At 35.0% G+C, this 22100-nt stretch overlaps 1 protein-coding gene across 1 annotated transcript in view; it reads left to right on the forward strand.

Moving 5' to 3' along the window:
• Positions 1-9700, forward strand: part of FAM174A (family with sequence similarity 174 member A) — a 33577-nt gene extending 23877 nt beyond the window's left edge. Inside the window, exon 3 of the mRNA XM_063087979.1 lies at positions 9425-9700. Within this exon, the coding sequence (XP_062944049.1) occupies positions 9425-9428 (4 nt within the window). The 3' untranslated portion in view covers positions 9429-9700. The remainder of the gene's footprint in view (positions 1-9424) is intronic.
• Positions 9701-22100: the final 12400 nt, after the last annotated feature.

Below are 22100 nucleotides of genomic sequence, written 5' to 3' on the forward strand. Positions count from 1 at the left end.
GAATTACCAGCATTTCTACTTTATATTTTTTAATTTTTTATCTTATGTATACTTCAAAAAGTTTGTGGAAAAATAGAACTGAAAGATAATATGAATCTTTTCATAAACTTTTTGAAATACCCTCATATTTATGCATATATATAAAGGAACTTTTAGTAATTCTGGTAATTCCCTCATTTAATAATAATACTCTTAAAAATTCCGATTACATAGTTACAATAGTGTTAGAGGCTGGGTAGACAAACATGAATAAAACAACTATATCTGCTTACGAACTCAGTCTCTCAGTGAAAGCAAACATGAGTAAAATACATAAGATAAAAGGTTTATAATTCAGTTTTACTCTCTGAAAAGCTCTTAAATTGCCCATAACAATTGTATAATTTTTAGTAAGTTCAGTATGTACTAGGGGAGATAAAATACTCAAGTAACTAACAGCCAGGTCAGAAAATAATATCTAAGTAAATGGTGCAGGTTTTTCTAGAAGGGAATAGTTATTTCTGGCCTAGGCAGAATGAGGTAACAGAACTACAAAAGGCATGATTGTAACACCTGCTTGTTAGTAAACACCTACTTTAGTGCAGGATGTATCAGACACTGCTAGGCTCTTTGCATGTTGTATGAAATCATCAAAACAGTTTTGTAAAGTAGTTCCTATTGCTCTCATTTGAAAGATGGGAAGACTCAGTCTCAGAGAGTTCAAGTAACAGGCTTTTCTTTCTGCTGCAATCTCATTCCGTTTGTTTAATATTTATTTGATTTATATATATAAAGCAAATTATTCTAAATTCTGTTCGTTCTGTCTTCTATACTGCCACTTGTTATTACGTTTAGTTTTTCAAATGAGGACTCCCAAAATGGGGAATATAAAGAGTATGATTTGTCTCCCTTTCCAACAGCAGTGCAGGTTCTTATTAGTCTACTAGTAATTCTTGTTGGATCCTTGCTTACATATGCAGTCTTCATTGTTTAAGTGTTTCTAAAATTAGTTCTTCTTTATTTTCCAAATTCTATCCAGAAAATAACAGGAAGCAAGTCATTTCCAGAGAGGTAAATGAATTCCCTTGCTTACAGTTTTATAAAATTAGCTTTTGATAGACAGCTCTTTCAGACACAATTTTTTATGTGGCCTTAAATACTCAAAATATTAACGGTGATTGTTTTCAGTCCTTAATGTGGAGTAATTATTTTCACTATTTCTTTATATTAGATTGAGACATATGAAACTGCCCGTATATCATTTAATCTAAATTTCCCTAGGGAAATTTATTATTTCCTACATCAGGATGTCACAGATAGGGCCAACCCCCTGCACAGTACCTCAGGCCTCTGGCTTCTTTCTTCTGTGACCTCCTTGGTTCTGCCCATCATCATGTGTTGGCTTCACTCTTAGACTTATAATAGGATTGTGTCAGTCATTCCTGTAATTACAGCCAGATGGTAACTTTCAGTGGAAATTAGGGACTAGCGCTCCTGTGTCACTTTCTTAAAAACAAGAAAGGCTCCCCAGAAGCCCTCCAACAAAATTGTTTTCTATTTTATTTTTTTTATATCATTGGCTAAAGTTAGATAATGTGATCATTCCTAAACTAAAACCTGGGAAGGGAAATGGAATTACCATGGTTAGTGCAGAATCATCATTTGAGGTGGAATGGATATTGAGTAGTTCACCACTGTTACCACTATATCTAGTACTTTAAGCATTGAGGTTAATATGTTCGAATGGGGAAAATCTGTAGGTATGTGGAAAATAATAGCTTGAGCCACTTGATTAATATAAGTTCTTTTGAATGTGCTATTCCTATCCTAATTTTGTATATTAGAGACTTTTTTTTTGTTTAGTTACTGAAATATTTTGTACCAAGGAACTATAAAACTGAAAAACAAATCTCAGTTTTTTAACTGTTTGGTAGAGTTTCCAGCTTTCAGACAGAAAAATTGATGAGGAATCAGAGGCAGCACATAGTGACTAGAAATTACCTTCATTTTTCTGAAAGAAAAATTTTGGAGATAGAGATTCATATTCATAATCAGCCTCAGAAACACAAGTTTAAAACAGTGCTTTACAGCACAGAACAACAAATAGAAACAATACCTTCTTGATATTGTTTGATTTCTACTGAACAATAAAATTATTTTTAAAAATTATTTTAAATTGTTTTAAAATTTATTACTATTATTTTTATTTTTTAATGAGGACATTTTGACAATCCTGTTAAAAGTTTCTAAAAGTTAGTACTTCTGCCACTTCAAAGCTAGTCTAGTAATTTCTGACAAGAATGTAATTTAAAAAGCCCTAAATTTGTTTTTTGGCTACTTCTATTCTGCTTCATTAAATTTAATATTGTATTGTATGTGTTTATTACATTTTGTGCTCAATGTGTTACTTGGCCATAAAATATTTTCTGGTTATTGACATCAGTATATCAGAATCAGATAGCAGATTTGATATGTGTTTAACCAAAAATCCTCATCTTATTCAAACAGTTGTAATTTGAAAATGGCTCTAAGTTCTAAAACACTGCCTTAACTGTTGAGTATAACACTATCAGAATAAACACTAAAGTTATTCAAAATAAATAGAATATAAGAATGTGTTAAGGTACTAATGTTTATATTAGAAAAAAAAATAATTCGATTTTAGTTTCTTCAGTGGTGTGCTACGAGTAGGATAGCTTATACTTTATTTATCCTCCTAAAGAGAACTATGTTGTGTTTGATATTACTTAGGTAACAAAAGAGAACTTTCATATAGTTTTTTTCTGTATGTTTACTTTTCTGTGGACATTGAGCCATAGGAGAAAATTTGCCTTGCACCATTAATAATTAGGCATCACAATGTGCTAATTTGATAGCTCTAGCCATGGCTCTTGAGTGTTTGAAATGTTGCTAGTGTGACTAAAGAACTGAATTTTTAATTTTATTTGTTTTTACTAAATGAAATTTTAACTTAAATTGCCAGATGTGGCTAATGGCTGTTGTGTTTGACACAACACATGGTTTGTTGTGCAAATCTAGAGCCAAAGTGTTTGATCTGGCTTAAACTAATTCTATTAAATTAGTGCTTTTATAGATCAGATGAATCACAAATTTCTATTTATAGGGCAGTTGAACCATTTAATAAAATGATTACTACTCTGGTTCAGGATTTACATTCTGCTGTGATTGTTTGGACTGCAGAATCTTTAAAGTAGATAGTGGGATGGATGGACATGAGAAGCAGAACATAACCGACCATATGGTTGCTTTATGTGGGTGGGACTGGAGGACAACATGGGGACCTCAAATTTATGGACAGGAAAAGTTCTAAACACAATATTTAAGTCATTAACCTATCCCAGTGCTCTCAGATAATGTTTATGATCGAAAATCCAGAGACATTATATCTTATTTAAAAGGACCTGGGAGAAAAAAACTGCAAAAGCCTAATATTTGCAAATGTATTTAAATGAACAAATAGTAACAATAGTCTTGACAGTGCTAGAACAGTTTTTCCATTCACACTTGATTTTTATTTATTGCCATTTTGATATTTAAGTTTATCTGAATTAGAGTTTAAGCTATCCTTAAAATAATATCTTTATTAAAAAAAATTATATCACTGTATGATGTGAAGAGATGGAGCATTCTTTAAGTTTGGAAAAATAGTCAAGCTGAGGCTTCCATGAAATTTATTAATACTACATACTTGCTTTGTTTTGTAGAAAAACATGGTGATATGAGGGGTGTGGAGTAGGGGAATGGTCTTTTACTACAAGTAATAGTACACTCAGCATTACAAAGACTCAAAAGTTTTTCTCATGTCATGAGAAGTCTGTAGTGGTTGGATCCTGGTATTAATTCAATGGCCCTTTGATGACAGGGTCTACATCTATGCAGTTTTCTCAAACCTTCCTTACGTTGTCTTATCCTGGTTATACAGTTACTGTACTTTCAGCCTTCACGTTTGTGTTTTAGGCAACAAGAGGGTTTGAAACAAGAACCCACACCACATCTGCCTCTTTATCAGGAAATCAAAATTTCTCAGAATCATCCCCTCCCAACAGACTTTGCTCCCTCCATTTGCTTACAAAAAAAAAAAAAGAAAGAAAAGAAAAAATCATTTTGATTAGCAGACAATTATCAACTGACATGGAATAATTATTTGGGATTGGGTGTCACTGAATAATGAAGGTGTGGATTCTGAAGAATTGTTATTCATAAGTACCAGTTCTGCAGAGAAGTAAGAAGTACAATAGGAGTGTAGATTAGAGCACTGAGCAATTGAGCACACCAATAGCACTCATATGTCTTGGTTTTGGTTATTGTTTGTTTGTTTGTTTCTAGGAGTAGGAATCCATCACCGTAACCAGAGTGCCTTTTTGCTTTTTTTTGCCTTTTTTTTTTTTTTTTCTTTTTTTGGTAGTAGTACAGTGGAAATTCTGTCAATGGTAGAAAATTGAGCATTTGACATCTGATCTAATCTTTAGATTTCAGTGACTAAATCCTTCTTGACTGAGAAGCGTTGTGGTAAAATAAAGAGCACTGGAATATGATTTTTTTTTTTTTTTTTTTTTGTCTTTTTCGTGACCGGCACTCAGCCAGTGAGTGCACTGGCCAGTCCTATATAGGATCCGAACCTGCGGCGGGAGCGTTGCTGCGCTCCCAGCGCCGCACTCTCCCGAGTGCGCCACGGGCTCGGCCCTGGAATATGATTATATAGACTCAAGTGCTTCTTGAGCTTCTGTCACTGACTAACTGAATGACCTTAGACCAGTCTCTTAAAGTTTGATTCTTCCTCCTTTCTAAGTCACCCACCAAATAATGTAGTTGCACTACATCTCTAAACTCTTTCTCAGCTTTGGGCTCTTTAATTGTTGTCTCTTTCCATCTTGAAGACTACCATGTAAGAAGATAATCCTTGATCTTCTCTTGGAAACTATTTGTTTTATCCCCTTTTTAACAAAAAAAGTGTAGAACATCCAGCAAATAACTGAACAAGATGGTACTAGAATTCAGGCTTCCCTTCTAGGCCAAGGTTTTTGTTCTCTAAGTGATTTATTTACAAGCTTTATTTGTGGTTTTGCAGTAAGAAAGCAGGGGATTTTATTTTTCTTATTCTTTTATTTTATTTATTTATTTATTTGGGGACCACCATTCTCCCCAGTATCAAGCAGTATTTCTAACAGTTAATAAAAACTAAATTGTATTCAGCTACTAAGCTTGGTAGCACACAGAGCCCTAATATGTTGTATGCCTATTTTAAATACATCAGAAGCCATCAAGGCATTAACTGTGTGGTTACCAATGTTTGTTTTCATATGAGGCTGTTCATTAGACATAGATTTTTCTGTACTGGTTGTACAAGTCCCTACCATAGAACGTGGTTGAGCAAGGATGTAACATTTTTAATTTTTCTATATCTTAAATTATAATGGTGAAGAACTTGAATTTACCAATTTCAGTTAGTTCAGTTATTTCCAGCTTAAGCTTTGTCAATTCAAGATTTAAACATCATTAATAAAAAATTCTACCACTCTTTTCTCCTCTCCTTCATTCCAAATTGATCTAAGTTCTGTGGAGACTTATACCTTTACTCATTTAATCCAAAATACTATTAATTTTAAGCTGACCACTAAGAAAGATAAAAAAGCTGGCAATTTAATTATGAAAAAAATGTAATCATATTTTTTTAAATTATGCAAGAGTTGTGCATACTAGCCTCTCAATACTTTTGCATTCCTTCTGAAGAATTTCATAACTTCTTCTGCTTACAGTTACATTGCTTTGTGTATAATAGTTTCTCAGAACAGAAATTAGCAGAGTTCATCTATCTGGGGTATCTTCCCATCTTAAGAGACATGTTTGTTTCTTGGCAAGAATATGTGCAGAACTGATACCATTGTTCTAGTGACAAATATTTGACTCAGTGATATCAAATTATAACTTACTCTTCTCTTTCATGTCTTTCTACATACACAATAACTTTTGCTTCAGGGATGATTCATGACATAATCTTTTTGAAAGTATTTTAAACATCATTAAACTCATCCCTTAGTAATACTAACAATGCATGTCATTTAGTTGAAGTGCTAACGATACAAAGAACTTTGACCAACTTTGTACACATACAGGCATTTGGCAACTACATAAGAACTACCACCTGTCAGACAGCAACTGTAAGATGCCATCAATTGCAAGATGCATCCCAGGTTCAGAAATGTTAAAATATGAAAACTGTGTATCTTATAAACTATGGAATTCAATGCAGTCCATAGGAGAGGGTTTGCTGCCTATGCTGGTCACAGCTACAACACAATTTGTCCTGCTTGGTTTTAGGGATTCAGTTTCTACTCCTGCCATTTTTGCCAAAAGAACCTCCTGTTTACAGACCCTCATATTATGTGTTCTCCAAGTTTCTTTCTTTTTTTTCTTTAGTTTATTTTTTATTAGCATATTTATTATTACAAATTGTAATTATTCTTTATGCACTTTACCTGACCATTCAGTCTACCTTCTACAACTTCTGTGTCACTTCTCCAGGCAGTAGAAACTCTTGGCTATTTGTCCCATGTCATGCTAATACTTACTATTTCTTTCAAAATATGGGATTCCTGAGAAAAAGCAATTGAGTTAGGGGTAGCAACATAGGAGATTTCACTGAGGAGGTGATGTTTGAGTTACAGTTATTTCTAAAAATATGTAAAATAATCACATAAGAACCTGCAAAAAGGGAGTAAGTTGTGTGTCAACCAGAGTTAAAGGCATGAGCCAAGGGATGGCCCTGTAGGAGGTTGTGTGCATGCTGTGAGCCTCTATAGACTACAGGATATGTGGTGGGGTCATGGAAAATCTGTCAGAGGTTGGGCCAAATCAAGAAGGTCATGTTAGAAAAGAAAACATCCCAAGGATTTATATTTTATCAGTTGTACAAATGCTCACTGATCAACAAATGCTTTTGAGTGAAGGAGTGATACTATCATTTTATGTTCTAGATGATGATTCTAGTGACTTGTAAAAGATGAATTAAAGTTTGTAAAAAACTAAGGTCCAGTGTTTTGTGGCCCTTTCAGTTGTTCAGGTGAGAGGTGTCAAAACAGGGGCAGAAGCTAGTTTAGGAGAGGAAGGAATTGAAAAACCTTAGCAAGATAATAGTACTCAGCAGTACTCAGGACTTGAGAAGTGGTCAGAGATGACCCCACTGGAAAAGTGACTAAATGGATGTGTATTAGTCCGTTTATGTTGTTTACAACAAAATATTTGAACTGAGTGATTTATAATGAAAAAAATTATTGCCAACAGTTTCTGAGGCTGGGAAGTCCAAAGTCCATCTGGTGGTGGCAACAGCAACACAGGGGTCTCACATTGCAAGACAGTGGAAGCAGAGAAAGCAGAGCAAGTAAGGAGCAAGACAGACTCTCCTCTTCTTTTAAAGCCCTCAGAACCACACCCTTGACCACCATTTTTAATCCATTCACTACTGTATGGTCTTACACCATACACCTCTTCAAGGCTCCACTTTTCAATTACCATAATAGGATTTCCCACCCTCTTAACAGTCACAGTGGGGGCTTTTCTAATACATAAAACGTGGAGGATACAATTCAAGCTTCAATGACTTTTGGGAGGACATAATTCAATCCACTACAGGATGGCATTATTATTTGAATTAAGAATATAGATGAAGACTAGGTTTAAGGCTGGAAGATGATGGGTTTTATTTTTTTATTATTATTATTGAAACATATTGATTACACATATTTATGGGGAAGAGTTATATATACAATGTGTAATGATCAAATCAGGGAAATTAGCATAGGGTTTGATTCTTAATGGGTTAAAAATATTTCCTATGGGGACAGCCCTGATTCAAAGTTAGCTTCTGTTTTTTATTGTAAAGACGAGGAAGTTTCACAATGGGGCATATAGATAAAGAATGTTTTCTTCAGTATTAAGTTTGGTCTGTAGTTTAGTCATGCCAGGCAGGGACCGAGTAATGGCAGACCCGTATAGCACATAGTAGGTAGAATTCTGAGGCAATCCCAGCTCAAGGAATTTTAAAACTCTAAATGGGAGAACTGGTTCTACTGACTTGTAAAATATAAATAGGTTCAAGAAAATGTTGGACATGATGTAATATGGTAGATTATAATAGACAGTTATGCTTATTCACATGTTTTGAGGTTAATTATTAATCTCAAAACATTAACCCATACATTGAGATTCTTCATGTGCTAGATACTTCTCCATCAGAAACCATCCTGTGATTTTAGATGTTTCTTAGGTTCTTATAAATGGTCCAAGTTCAAATAGCTAATTAGTGACAGAGTTTGTATTAGGTTCTAGTTATTTTGTGTTCTTTTCCTATTATATAATTTTGATTTTACAGATTGATTTTTTTTCATAAATTCATTATCACAAATTCATTATCAAAATGATCATGAGTTTCAGGCATTAAAAGAATAATTATGTAAAATGAAGTTTGTGTTACATTTTTTTATAGCCCTAATATTATTTTTAAATGCTTAAATTTACTCTCAAAAATATGAGTCCATTAGCTTATATTAATCATTTCGATATCTGTTATAGATTGTTGACTAAAGATTCGATAAAACAACAAGATGAAAAAGAGCATTACTCATTCTCAGACATTATCTCTAACAAAGTTCTAAATGTTACTAAGGATTATTGAAGGAAGATTATTAAGTCTGTAAAGCCTGCACACCTTTGGCTATTCTTTTGGTTTGACTAAATACCTTTGATAGTAATAGCTCTTTTCAGCAGCAGTTTCTTGGAAGCAAGGATTTGGATTAAGTAATATTAAAGGAAGTTGTATAGTCAGAATTAAGGTCTATAAAAATTTGTGATGAAAATATAGCTTCATATTACTATAACCAGTCAATGAGAGGGAAAAAATGGGCAATCTCCATTTTATGTATTTATTGAAAATTTTGTCTTCTATATAGATAATTTTTGTTACCATTTTATAAATACTGAGAACATTTTTCATTTCATACAGTATACTTTCAGGCCTGCAGCTTTAATTAATCCCCATTTCTGAAGGTTGAGAAGCAGGATCAGTTAAATAATTTTATTTACAGAAACTATAAAAATAGATAGCCATATTGTATACTTAAGTCAGTTAAAAACATTTGTGAATATTATAGGAGGATATAACTTTGTTATGAATATAGAATAGTCTTTAATTACTCAGAATAGTTATGTAAAAAATGCCTTTGAAAAAGTTAGAATTATAATTCAAAAGATAGTATCTGAAATAATTAAGACAAAATAATTATGTTTTATTGGTATCCTTCATTATAATTCATAGATTAAATACTTTGATTATATTCTTTCCTCCTCTCCAGATCTTTCTGAATATTTTTAAATGTATTTAAATTTTTTCCAGAAGGGACATTTATAGTATTTTTTGTTGTTGTTACAGATAAGAATGTGCCTTTTGATGAGAGGACTTCATCTTTCTACAGTGAAGAGCGGAGTTTCTACATTTAAGGAATAAGAAGCCACTATATCAATGGGGGGGGGGTATTTATTTAAGTTACATATATTATGACAACCTTTAATTTGTTGTTGCAATAAATACTGTATCTTTTTTTATATCTTTGTATGTATAGAAATGCTCTATGAATGAGCTCAGAGTTGTTGAAAATAAATTGTATATAATAGTTTATCTGTTTGAAAATTACTTTAAAATGGTATTTTCTGATCACTTTTTGTTTCTTGCTTACCATGTTACTATAAAATGTTTTCTTTTATGAACTAATAGGTTAATGTTAATTGCTTTTTGCTGGTGTCATATTTTAAAGAACTATAAATCCCAACAACCAACTGGTGTGTAAAAATAATTAACATTTTTCTTTATTGAGATGTATTTCCCATTTTTGTGGGGAAAATAAGCCAAAATTATTACTTTGAGGTTTTTAAGTATTAATAAATGTCTGAGTTATTGTATGCAAAACAATAAATATGATTTAAAATTATTTTAAAGTGGTACAATATGTTTATAAAATAAACCTAAAGATTATAGAATTATATATTTCTTATTTATTTATATATATTTTTTACATTCTAAGATGTTGCAGAGTTGGGAGGGAAGGGGAAGGGAAATAGGGTGCAAGAAGGAGGAAGAAGGGGGCGTGGTCAAGTCCTATGGCACCCCCCCACCCATTCTGGCAGGGGAGACCAGGGAGCTGTCAACGGCGGCTTGGTCATTGCTATCCTGGATGCACATGTCAGGGGGTATGGCTGAAGCCCTCAGTCCCCCACCAGCCCTACTCAGGAGCCCAAAGTGTTTCTGGTGGCGGCTCAATGGTCATCTCTGGGCTTGGTGTAGACATCAGGGGATCATGGCTGAGGCCCTTGGCCCTCCACCGCCTCAGCTCGGGAGCCCTGGGTGCTTCCTGCGGTGGCTCAGAGGTTGTTGTTGGGCCAGTTGTGGCCTTTGGGGGACACGGCTAAGGCCCATGGCCCTCCCCCTTCCCTGGCTTGGAAGACCAGGGGGCTTCCAGTCCTTCTAGGTTTTATAGGTGTTCATTGGTGGTGTAAGACATTTACTGGTTAATATCAAACTTTGTTTCTGATCTGTGGATATTTTGTTTTTTTCTTGTAGTTCTGTGTTGGATTATTATCTATTCCTACAATTTAAACTCTGCACTGGAACTAATTTGTTGTCCTTTGGTTACTTCTAAAATGAGGGAACTTCCTAAGGGAACCAGCACTTGGGCTCTTTGGTTGAGCTAAATTGCTGCTTTGTTGCTGATTCTCTGCGGAAGGCTTTTTGTGCAGCTCAGGTTTTAATTGTTGACCACGTAAGCACTTCTGGGTCTTGTGAGGTCTGATACACCTGTATTTGAAAAATCTGGTCCTGTGTCTGAGTCTTTTCAGTAAACTGCACCCCCTGCAGTTCTATATTCCTGACCAGTCTCCACTGAGTGGGCCTGTGCTGATTGGAGGGCAGATCAGCTGTCCATGCTGTGCCTCAGTGTTCCTCCAGTGGCCTGTCTCCCCACCGCCTGTGCTCCAAACACTTCCCATGGGATGGGCCAGGTGCCAGTCCCTTGTGATGACTCACCAGCCTCTAACTGGCTCCTTTTTTCAGTTGTCTATGGCTCCTCACTCCTAAGTGGGTCCACGGGAACCCTGTTAGTGGTCTTGCTGTCTTGGGAGCCACCAAGGCCCTCTTCTCCCCTGCTGCCTCCAAGCAACTTCATCCAAAGAGCACAGCTGTGCCTTTTGCCAGCTCTTGCTCTATGTACTCACCAGCTCCAGCCTTAAAGCAGCTGGGGCTCGAAGTAGTTGGAGTGATCTTTCCTCTCATGGTGGCTTCTCCTGCCTTCATGAACTCTGTAAGTCTCTCCTCTTCCCCTGAGCTCTAGCAACCTCAGCTTGCTGTCATTGCTTTTTAATAGTTGTAAATTGGTTGGTTTGTGGGAGAGACTGATGCTGGGGACCTTTTATTCCACCATCTTGACTGGAAGCCTGAGAATTATATATTAATATATGTATTTTTACATGATTTCTAGGAAAATCTGTCAAAAAAAGATTATTATATTTTAGCAACTTCCATGTAAAAGTGAGAAACTAATTCAATTAAGTTTTTCAGAAATCTGTGAATTTCAAAGCCATTTTATTTGTTCATAGTATAATGAAAGATAGATATGGCAAAAACAGCATGGTTCAAAGCCTCACTCACATTAGGGTATAGGAGAGTGAGGAATTAAAATAAGTGCAAAGATTTTGGAGTCAGACAGACCTGTATGCAGAAACTGACTTCATTATCTCTGAACAAATTATTTAACCTCACTGAGCTCAAATTTTTACATTCTAAAAGTTGGAGAACTTATAGGGAAAGCATTGATAACAAACTTAGTTGCCTGCGGGACCAGAGAGGTAATTTAAATGTGTATGTCAGTCAGGATAAGACAGGTCATACAGAGTTAACAGATCACAGTGGGTTACAATAAGGATTTATTTCTCACTCATGCTGCACATTTGTTAATGAACTGTGATTCTGCCCTTTGTTATCTTTTCTCTAGGACCAAAGCTGATGGAGAGACCTCTGCCTCAAATATTGTCTCATAACTAAATGTTCAGACATCATGAAGTGCACCCTAGCTCATAAGCTTCTGCCTTAAGGTGATATATTTCAATTCAACCTACATTTTATTGGCAAAAATAAATGCTAAGCTTACTACAGAGTTCAATAAGATAAGGATAGATAATCCTCTACCAAGAAAGTAAATTGGAGTATTTGCCCATCCAAAATGCCAGCTTAATTTTACCTGTGTGCTAACTGGCTTTCACAATGAATCAAGTCACCCTAATGTCAGTGTGTATATGCATAATGTGTAAGCAGCAACTAAAGTAGAAGACTTTTTTTTTTCTAAAGGGATCAGCCTCTCTTTAATTTTCACTAATTGTTACTATGAGGAAATATTTGCTTGGTGTTGTTAACTCTTAGTTTTTTTAATTTCCGGGAGAAGCCATGACTCCAGATTTCTTATATGAAATTTTACTGATTTAAAATGTTAATAACACAGGACACAGGTTTGAATTAAATTTAGCCCCATGCCTAACATTTTGTGAAAATTATATACTATAGTAGCTTGGAAATTGATAATTAGTTTAATAGCCTCTAACCTTTATAAGCTGGCTTTTGCATTAAAACTAATTGGAAGTAAGAATCAAATCTACCAAAGAATAAGAATTTTAATAATTAAAGTAACTTAAAGTAAAGATCATTTTTATAAGTGGACCCCAAGTTGCTTTTAAAGATGTTACCAAAATATGAACAGTAGCAGGAATTTTTTTAGAAATACAGTTTCTCTAGATGCCAACTTTAAAAAGAGTAGCTTTTCAACTGGAAATTCTGGCATGTTTATTAAAATTGCCCTTTTTTTCATGTGTCATTCCTGAAAGGCAGATCTGCTGTTACAATTATCATAAGCCATGCTTTGATTAAAGTACCAAATAGTACACCTATAAAATCACTTATAAAACTGTTGTGTTGAATTTTAACTTCATTAGATATGTAACAAGCATGCTGATGAAATGGTTGGCATTTTCACCTAAAAAGCTATATGGATATTTTAAAATAACTAGTGTTTATGTTATATGTGATGAAAACATGTTGCTATTTACCTTTTAGTTTTTTTATTGGTAATAGCCTAACCTAGGAGTTAGAGATCCATGGAATTAATATAATTGAATCCATAGCTCAGGAGGAGAGTAAGTGAAGAGAAAGAATAGGTGTTGGAGTAATTTATAGATGTTCTTCTATGCTAGAACTGGAAGCTTCTGACCAACCACTGCATGGAGCCAGAAAATCAAGTAGCTTCTTCCCTATTTCTCTTAAGTAAGTAACTACTGCTATGAAAACACACCCTTGGGCTGAGTACTCAACCTGCACTTTGTCAGCTTCTAGCTGGTTTTTGGGTTTAGTTGCTTTACCAAGGATATAACCTATTACCTTTACTACCTATCCTCTCTCCCCTGCTTTTTGTTTTCTCATATTTATTTTTTTTGGTACTTTAGTTTGAATTATGTTCATTTTCATATATACAGTTTATTTTTATGATTTTCAATGTGTTTACTTAACTATTATTTGTTTTTTATTCTCAAACCATTTCTATTAAGGAAAGCAATAAAGGAAAGATAGTTTGTGTTTCTCTGATGTTGGAAGGTAAAGAGCTTCTACGTAAAATAAACGAAGGAATGAGTGCAGTGAAATGATCCATTCTATAAACATGGGCAATTGATGTACTTATCTGACTATATCATCACTTTCAGGGATGTTTTTTTATAAACAGCTTTACATTCTGTGACTTCTAGGAATCAAGCAAAAATTATTCTCGATACAAATTTATGCTTGATTTACTAAGATAGAGCTTAATGTTTCATTTTACAGTATTCATTCTCTACATCAGAAGCTGAACATTTTAAATCCCTAGTCTCCAGCATACTTTGCCTGTCCTTGCCAATAGTGTGTTGCAAGGCAGGAGGTAAAGGCGGAAGAAACAAAATGTTGGGAGGGACCTTCCCCAAAACTTTCATGTCTCGCTGGTTATGAAACTATGGATGCTATATCTCTGATTAAAAGATCCCATTATATATCCACAATACAGAATCTATAGCCAGGTATCTGGATCTATTTTTGCATTAGATTCTAGTGCGTTGTTTTGTTTGGACCTTTCTACATTCTTATACAGACTCCTTCAGTACCCACACCATATCACCAGGAATAAAGTGAAAACAGTGTGGTAGTTTTCCTCAAATAGGATTTTTGAAGCAAAGTAAGCTACACATCACTGACCATTATTTCTCTTAATCTGTTAGGGTTCTTTCAGAGGAAACCTGAGCCCACATTTATTATTACCTAAAAAGTCATGGAAATTCATTTGATCCTCTGACTGCTCACCCCCTTGCCTGAGAGTACCGTTTAGGCTGATTTCTTCTAATCCTTTTTCTCCAAAGCAAGAGGATGACAGTCTTTAAGCTCTAGACTTCAGCTCTTATTCCCTTGTTGTATGTATCTTTCTCACTGAATCTATTGTTTATCCATGCAGGGTCTGACCTCCCTGCCTAAAATAGAAAAATACTCCTTTTTTTTTTTTTTTTTCCTTTCTTCTTTCTTTCTTTTCTTTTTTTCTTTTCTTTCTTTTTTTTTTTTTTTTTTTTTTTTGCAACTGGATAGATTGTGAATCCCAGCCATCCTAACTGGACCCTCAGACCAATTTCCCAACTACATTTTAATCAGTACTAAGGAAGCTTCTCATGGACCAATAGCTTCTTATGGATAGATCAGCTAAAGGTTAGGCAGACTTGTACCAATGTAGTCAGGGAGGTCCAGGAAGTCTGCAGATTTACCTGTTTCCAAGCAACAGACAACGTGGCCTTTTATCAGTTTTCCTTGGTTTGTCAGGCATCCAATACACCAGATCCAGAGTTATGGATTTAACAAATTCTAGTAAGATCTAAGATAAAAGCAATAGGCATAAACTTTCAGAAAAGACTAACTCTGGGTCACTTCTGCTGACAATTCTTTGTTTCTTGGAATATGACTGCCTAAGCTCCCACAGTAAGCATTCCACTTATTTGGCTGTCTTTTCTAATGGATTTTAATATTCTGTTTTCAAGATATGTGAATTATTTCAATATATCCCACAGATTTATTTTTTCAACTTTCTACGGTAACAGAGACTTTGATAGATAAAGGTAGATTAGTCAAATTTATTTCTTACATCCACAGGGTCTTATGGCCCATAATTTAGTTGCCTATCAAGGTACTGACTTAATTCCTAACAAAGGCAACTACTCCGAATATATGCTCACAGTTTTATTTACCTTTAATTCCTTTATGATGTACATGTTATACAATCATATCTGAGGACCTGAAATCCAAAAAAACTATTAGCTGGACTAACAAGACTCTTCATAGAAGTGTTGGGGTGCAAAAGGACTTCTGTAGGAAATGTAATGGTTCCTAGACCATGGAAAGTTTTAGAAATATGCACATGCTGTGGTCCCACACTCAGGGATTTACTTTAGATTGGTATAAGGAGTGGCCTAAGCATCTGTAAAAGAAAGTTCCATGAGTCATCTTGTTGTAACCCCCGATTGAGAACCTGTGCCACTCTGAAGGTGTCACACTGTGACTTAGTGCAGAGTTTCAGAGATTAACAGACCTTGTATTGAATTCTGGCTCTAACACCTCCCCCATCTCAGTTATCTTCAATATTTGTTTCTACACAGTCTGCTGTTTTCCATAGAAAAAGGCATTTCAAAAAGTTCACGAAAAGACTAATAATAACTTTTAATTCTATTTTTCCATGAACCTTCTGAAGTACCCTTGTATAATTAATAATTAAAACTAATTGAATATTAATGTGTTAAATGCTTTCAATTTGTTAATTTAATCAATCTCACAGTAACTTTTTGAGGGAGGGAATATTAATCCTCATTTTGCAGATAAGGATACTGAGGCTCAGAAAGATTGAAGAATTTTCCCCAAATTAAACAGCTAGAAAGCAGCAAAATGGCCTATTGAATATGAGTTCAGGAAATTCATTTTTATTAATGTTAATCTCAGTTTATTTACAAAGAAAGGATAAATTTATCAACAAATGTACATACAATAAAGGAAAAAGTCAATTTGTGGAGATGAGGAAATTGAAGATCAAGGAAATAAACAGAAAATAAGGTCACACCATGTTTTATTGTCTCAAATCTGTGCTATGAAATTCTGTACACTTACTGTAAATGTGTTATAAATTTCACACAATAGGCAAAGGTGTTCATTATTGCTAGTACAAAGGGAAACTTGTTTTTCAGGGTTCTTTAGAAGTCATATAAGGAACTTCTCTGTTATAAAGTACTGGACACTTTCCTCAACATCTTTACAATAACCCCAGCAAACTATATTACATACATCTTTTTTATACTGTTAAATCAAACTGAAAAAAATTGTTCTGAGAAAGCCTCTGTACTCTCATACTTGAGTTCTTACATACAAACCACAGCCTAACTTAGTATGTAAGCACATGGGCAAATTGAAAACATAACTTACGAGCATGCTTCTGTGATGATAGCTGAATCTCAGCTAATTGCAGGTAGTCAAAACTTTTTTGTCCTTACTTCCTTTTTCTGAACCATCTCTTTCCTTTTTCTGTCTATAAATCTAACTGACCATGCATTTTCAGCTGTAGTCCCCCTGAATCTGTTCTGATTCTAGAGGCTGCCCGATTCAGAAATTTTTTGTTTATTCTCTTTTCTTGCTCAAATTAAGCTTTGTTAAATGTAATTTGCCTAAATTTATTCTTTAAACAAGAGTGTCTTTTAATATAGACTAACAGCATCACAATACAATTTAGTAAAGCGAATTTCACCGGGAAGCAAAATAATCCTGTTTGTTGGCAGCTATCTAATGATTTACATTAACTGAAGTCTAAATTTTAGTGCCATCTAAGGCAATCTTTCCCAAAATATAACCTGTGAAACAACCTACAAAAGCAATCACTCTCTTTCCTTGGCTTTTCTGGTATCCTCCTTTTTTGCTTTTTCTTCTCTCTCCTTTTGTTTGTAGCTTTCTCTCCATTTAGCTTTCTCCTAGATCCTCTCCTCTTCACATTCTGATCTCTCCCTAGGCATAACTATTCATTACTTCGGTTGTCATAAATATGCAGTTTCAAATCAAAAATTGCACTAGACAAAGTCAAACAGGCAAGGAAGACTTTACTCCAGGCTATTGTGATAGTGCTGAGAGGCCAGAATAAAATCTAAACTCACCTCCACTGAAACAAAGGGCAGGAGAGTTTTTAAACTGGGGTGAGCTACTCAAAAAGTACTGGAGGATATTAAGGGTAAGTCATAAGACATCTGTGTTTGCTAATTGGCTTTATCCAAAGGAAAAATAAACTCACATCTTTGTGGCAGGAGATAGTTTTGCAACTTGGCCCCAGGAAGCTAGCTTCCTACCCTTCCACAGAAACTGTGAAATAGAGGTGCTATCTGTTGATGTTTATTTACCCTTCAAAAAGATGGCTCCCAGGTCCTCGTGAAAGACTTTCCTGGGTTATAAAACTAACAAGAGGCTTTTTAAAAGATCTGCATCTCAAAGGAGCAAAGAGAATTTACAATTACAAGTTTTTTAAAGTAAACACTTAACAACAAAAATAAGTAGGTAAGTGGCCTCAACTTAAACATCTATCCAAAATTTAATCATGCTGAGGGGAATGTTAAGGATGTTTTGGTCAGCAAACTACTCACAAATGTGGAACTCCTTAAATATTCCCTGACATTTAAGACCTGTATATTCAAGCTGCTATATAGACCTTTTATATATACTTCCCACCCCCACATGGATGGCTCAGAGATACCTCAAATTCATCATCCTCATACAAACTAGGTCTTACTCTGTGTTCCCAATCTAAGTATTCAATACAGAACTCACGGAATCTTTCCTAGCATCTCCACCTCTCGCACCCAAAAGAATAACCTCATTCATATTTATATACAATCAAGGAGAGAATTTGGAAATACCCAATTTATTTTTTTCCAAGTTAATATTATTGGGCATATACTCTATGGCATGACCATTAGCATTTCGATTAATCATTTTTGTGGTGAAATAAACAGAAATGTTTTATGAGAAAAATCCTTACTCTTCCACTGGGTACTATGTGAGCCAACCTACAGGTTGAATTGGGGTCTTCCATCCAGGCACATATGCTAATCAGGCTCTTTAATTTCCATTGGAGGATGTAACTCTTCTCAGCATTTGAGTGCATCTTTAATTATGTACAACATTTGCACTGCAGGATTTTATCAGATTCATCTATCCAAAGTTCACGAGCAAGAAGTTTTTATAAAGACTGGCAGCATAAATCACTGACCACAATTCCTTCAAATTCTGAATTTTATCCTTGGGGTAATTTAGACTGCCAACAGCTGTACAAATTGACTACATTGTTTTTAGTCTTGTAGAATTGCTTTTAACTCTCTGGCATTATGACATTGTTTAAGAGAAATGTTCTAAAATATAAAGCTGTGAAAGATAAGGTTATACTTTTATGTATTGAGTAAGCTGTACACCACATCACACCATATCTTTGTTTTACAAGGATCTATGAGAAATATTTACTTCAGTATCAAAAATGTTTGAGTTTCCATTGAGCAGCTAGTTTGATTTTTACTTTACATATTCTGGAGATTTTGTAATTATATGGTTGATTCATTTTCTTTGCCCACAAAACTCGGGAGCTGAGCCAGCAGCCTCTGTTCAGCAAAGTACAAGACTTAATGGTATCATTTTGTGTATTGACTTTATCCCTGGAGTATCAAGTTCAGTTATATGGCAACATGTGACCAAAAACCCAAATGTGAGATTCTTTTTTCTAATATTTTGAGGTCAGGAAGTTAACAATTGCTTGTGCTTTTTTCTTTTTTTCTTTTTTTCTTTTTTTATATAGCTCCAGGAATTCAAGGTCAAGATTTCTAAAAATGCCTTGGTATTTCCTTCATGATCTCAAGATGATGGTTCCAGCTCAACACAATAATGGCAATATACAATAAATCCATCATTAATATACTCAATGTGTTATTGACAGGCCAGGCTCGGCTTGCCCTCTTGCATTAAACAAATGACCTGAAAGTTCAAAAGTTGATGCAAGGATTGGAAAATTTATTCAGATTACCGGTACTCAACTAAATGTCTAACCAAGCAAACAAACAAAGTGAAAAGAGGAGCATTGGGGTCCAGTTTAGCCTTGTCCCAATCAGCAGGGCCAACCTATTCCATTAACAGTAATTGATAAAAACAGTTCTCCCCACTGTTTTCAGCATAAAGAAGAAAAGTATCAACTAGATTTAAATCATAAAAACAAAGCATAGCCAGGAGCCCTCCAGGGTGCACCTATACAGAAGTGGATACAATCCAAACCAACAGCAGAAGAGGGCTCAGAAAATCCAAGAAAGGTAAAGAGAATAAAGATTGCCTTGTCAGAATTTATGCCAGGGACTCCAGGAGAGACTTACCAGCAGCAGAGACGTGGGAGCAAAATAGTCCCAGTGGCCACTTGTCTCTTGCAGCTAGAGTCTTCTCTGATGCCCAAAGCTTTCCAATTTTTGCTAGTGATTAAATTAGGCTCTCAGATTCCAAAATCATAGAAATGAACAATGTACCCAACAGTAAAGCAAGCAATGCTTTATTAAAAGAGAAGACAGACTTATGCATAATGGGGGTAGCAACAGTAAAGCTAGGCCCCTGGGGGGAGCTGTTCAGGGCCTTTTATAGGGAAAGGAGTTAAGGGGTATAGGCCAGCATCACTGGAGGAGGTCCATTCTTTTCTTCCCGGCTGTGTCATGGGCGCATGCTCAGTAGGTCCAAGATGGCAGTAGTGTTCATCATTGTCACCCCAGGAGGGTCATTGTAACAGTCACCTCGATGCTTTGTGCACTGGTGGGAATTCCTAAAGGGGTCTTAAGGTTAATCTATAACTTTTATTATTATGGTAAAACAAGCCTTGGGGAGGGGTTTTGCAACTCAGTAAATATCTGTTTCCTCCCTTATCTCAGTTTATTTTGAGGTTAATCAGTATCTTTTATTATTATGGTAAAACAAGCCTTGGGGAGGGGTTTTGCAACTCAATAAATATCTGTTTCCTCCCTTATCTCAGTCCATTTTATCAAGGCAGCCTATGGGGTAATCATTTGCCCTGGTGGTCTCATGACTGAGGAGTAGAAAAGTAACAAAGTGTCCCTTGCAGGGAAAATGGAGCCAGTTTGGTTCACAGGCCTAGCCTTACTCTGTTTCAAATGGACAAAAGTCAAAGGCTTTTACTCTAAGATCTTGAACAAGACAAGGGTGTCCACTTTCTCCAGTATTATTCAACATAGTACTGGAAGTTCTAGCCAGCACAGTAAGGCAAGAGAAAGCAATAAAGTGCACCTAAACCAGAAAAAAGGAAGTCAGACTATTTCTATTTGCAGATGATCTGATCATATACATAGAAAACTATAAAGACTGTACCGAAAAACTACTAGAATAAATGAATTCAGCAAAGCGACAGGATATAAAATCAACACACAAAAATCAATAGCATTTCTATATATCAAATAGCAAATTATCTGAAGACAAAATCAAAAAAGTAACCTCATTCATAATAGCTATCTATCTATCTATCTATCTATCTATCTATCTATCTATCTATCTATCTATCTATGAAATACTTAGAATTTTAACCAAGGAGATGAATGATCTCTGCCATTAAAACTATAAAACATTGGTGAAAGAAAGTGAAGAAGACAGAAATAAATGGAAAGATATCCTGTGTTCATGAGTTGGAAGAATTAATATCACAAAATGTCCCTATTACCCAAAGCAATCAATAGATTCAATGCAATCCCTATCAAAATATCAATGACATTCTTCACAGAAATAGAAAAAAAGAATCTTAAAATTTGTATGGAACCATAAAAGACCCCTTATAGCTAAAACAATCTTTCACAAAAATAACTAAGTTGAAGGCACCACAATACCTGACTTCAAAATATACCATAAAGCTGTAGTAACCAAAATAACAGTACTGTCACAAAAGCAGACAAACAGACCAATGAAACGCAATAGAGAGCCCAGAAATAAATCCACACATTTACAAAGGTGCCAAAAACAATTATTGGGGGAAAGGACAGCCTCTTCAACAAGCATTGCTGGGAAAACTGGATATCTACATGTAGACGATTAAAACTAGACCCCTATCTTTTTCCACAAACAAAAATAGATAGATAGGAAGACAATGTTGTGGTGTTCTAGGCTGACTAGAGCTAATATTACTACATTGTATATTTCTAAATAGCTAGAAAAGATCATCTTGACCATAATCACAACAAAGAAAAGGCAAATGTCCAGGGGATGGATATGCTATCTATCCTACATAAATCACTATATGATATATACATGTATTGAAACAACACACTGTACCCCACAAATATGCACAATTAATTTTTTTTTTTTTAAGATGTGTAATCCTGGTGATATATAATCTCACCAATAAAACCAGTTGTTTTCCTGGGTTTCTCACATTTTATTACCTAAAAGTCAAATTATCTGTCCCCCAAACACGTACAATTTTGAAAAAGAAATAGATTACCTGTTAATATATCATAAAAACTTCCATTCACCAAAAGAGAGAATTAAGAAAATTCACAGATGTCACTCATCCATAGCAATTCTCAAATCCTGCTGAACAGGAATAATAAAGACTCTGAACTGTGGCAGGGTAAGCTCATGGTCATCTAATCTTTTAACCTCATTCAGTTTCTGTGGCCCTGGCTTTGTCCTCTGAGATCTTGTATGGATCTGATGCTTCTGGCTCTTCTACAGTTTTCAAAAACTACTGCTTATGGTTGTGTGTTGCATGAGCCTGGGAATTGTTTTGTAACTAATTTTTGGTTTTAGTAGAGCAATGACATTCACAAGAGTTTGCAGTCCATACTGGGTATCTGGTTGCTGTATAGTTTTATCAGGACGTTAGTATGTTATGTGTGTTCAGTCAGAATCTTATGGGTGTAGCTATAGCTAAAGATCTTATCTAATCAAGGTTTTT

This window comes from Cynocephalus volans, chromosome 2 (assembly GCF_027409185.1).
Source record: "Cynocephalus volans isolate mCynVol1 chromosome 2, mCynVol1.pri, whole genome shotgun sequence".
In the NCBI taxonomy this organism is placed as follows: Eukaryota; Metazoa; Chordata; class Mammalia; order Dermoptera; family Cynocephalidae; genus Cynocephalus; species Cynocephalus volans.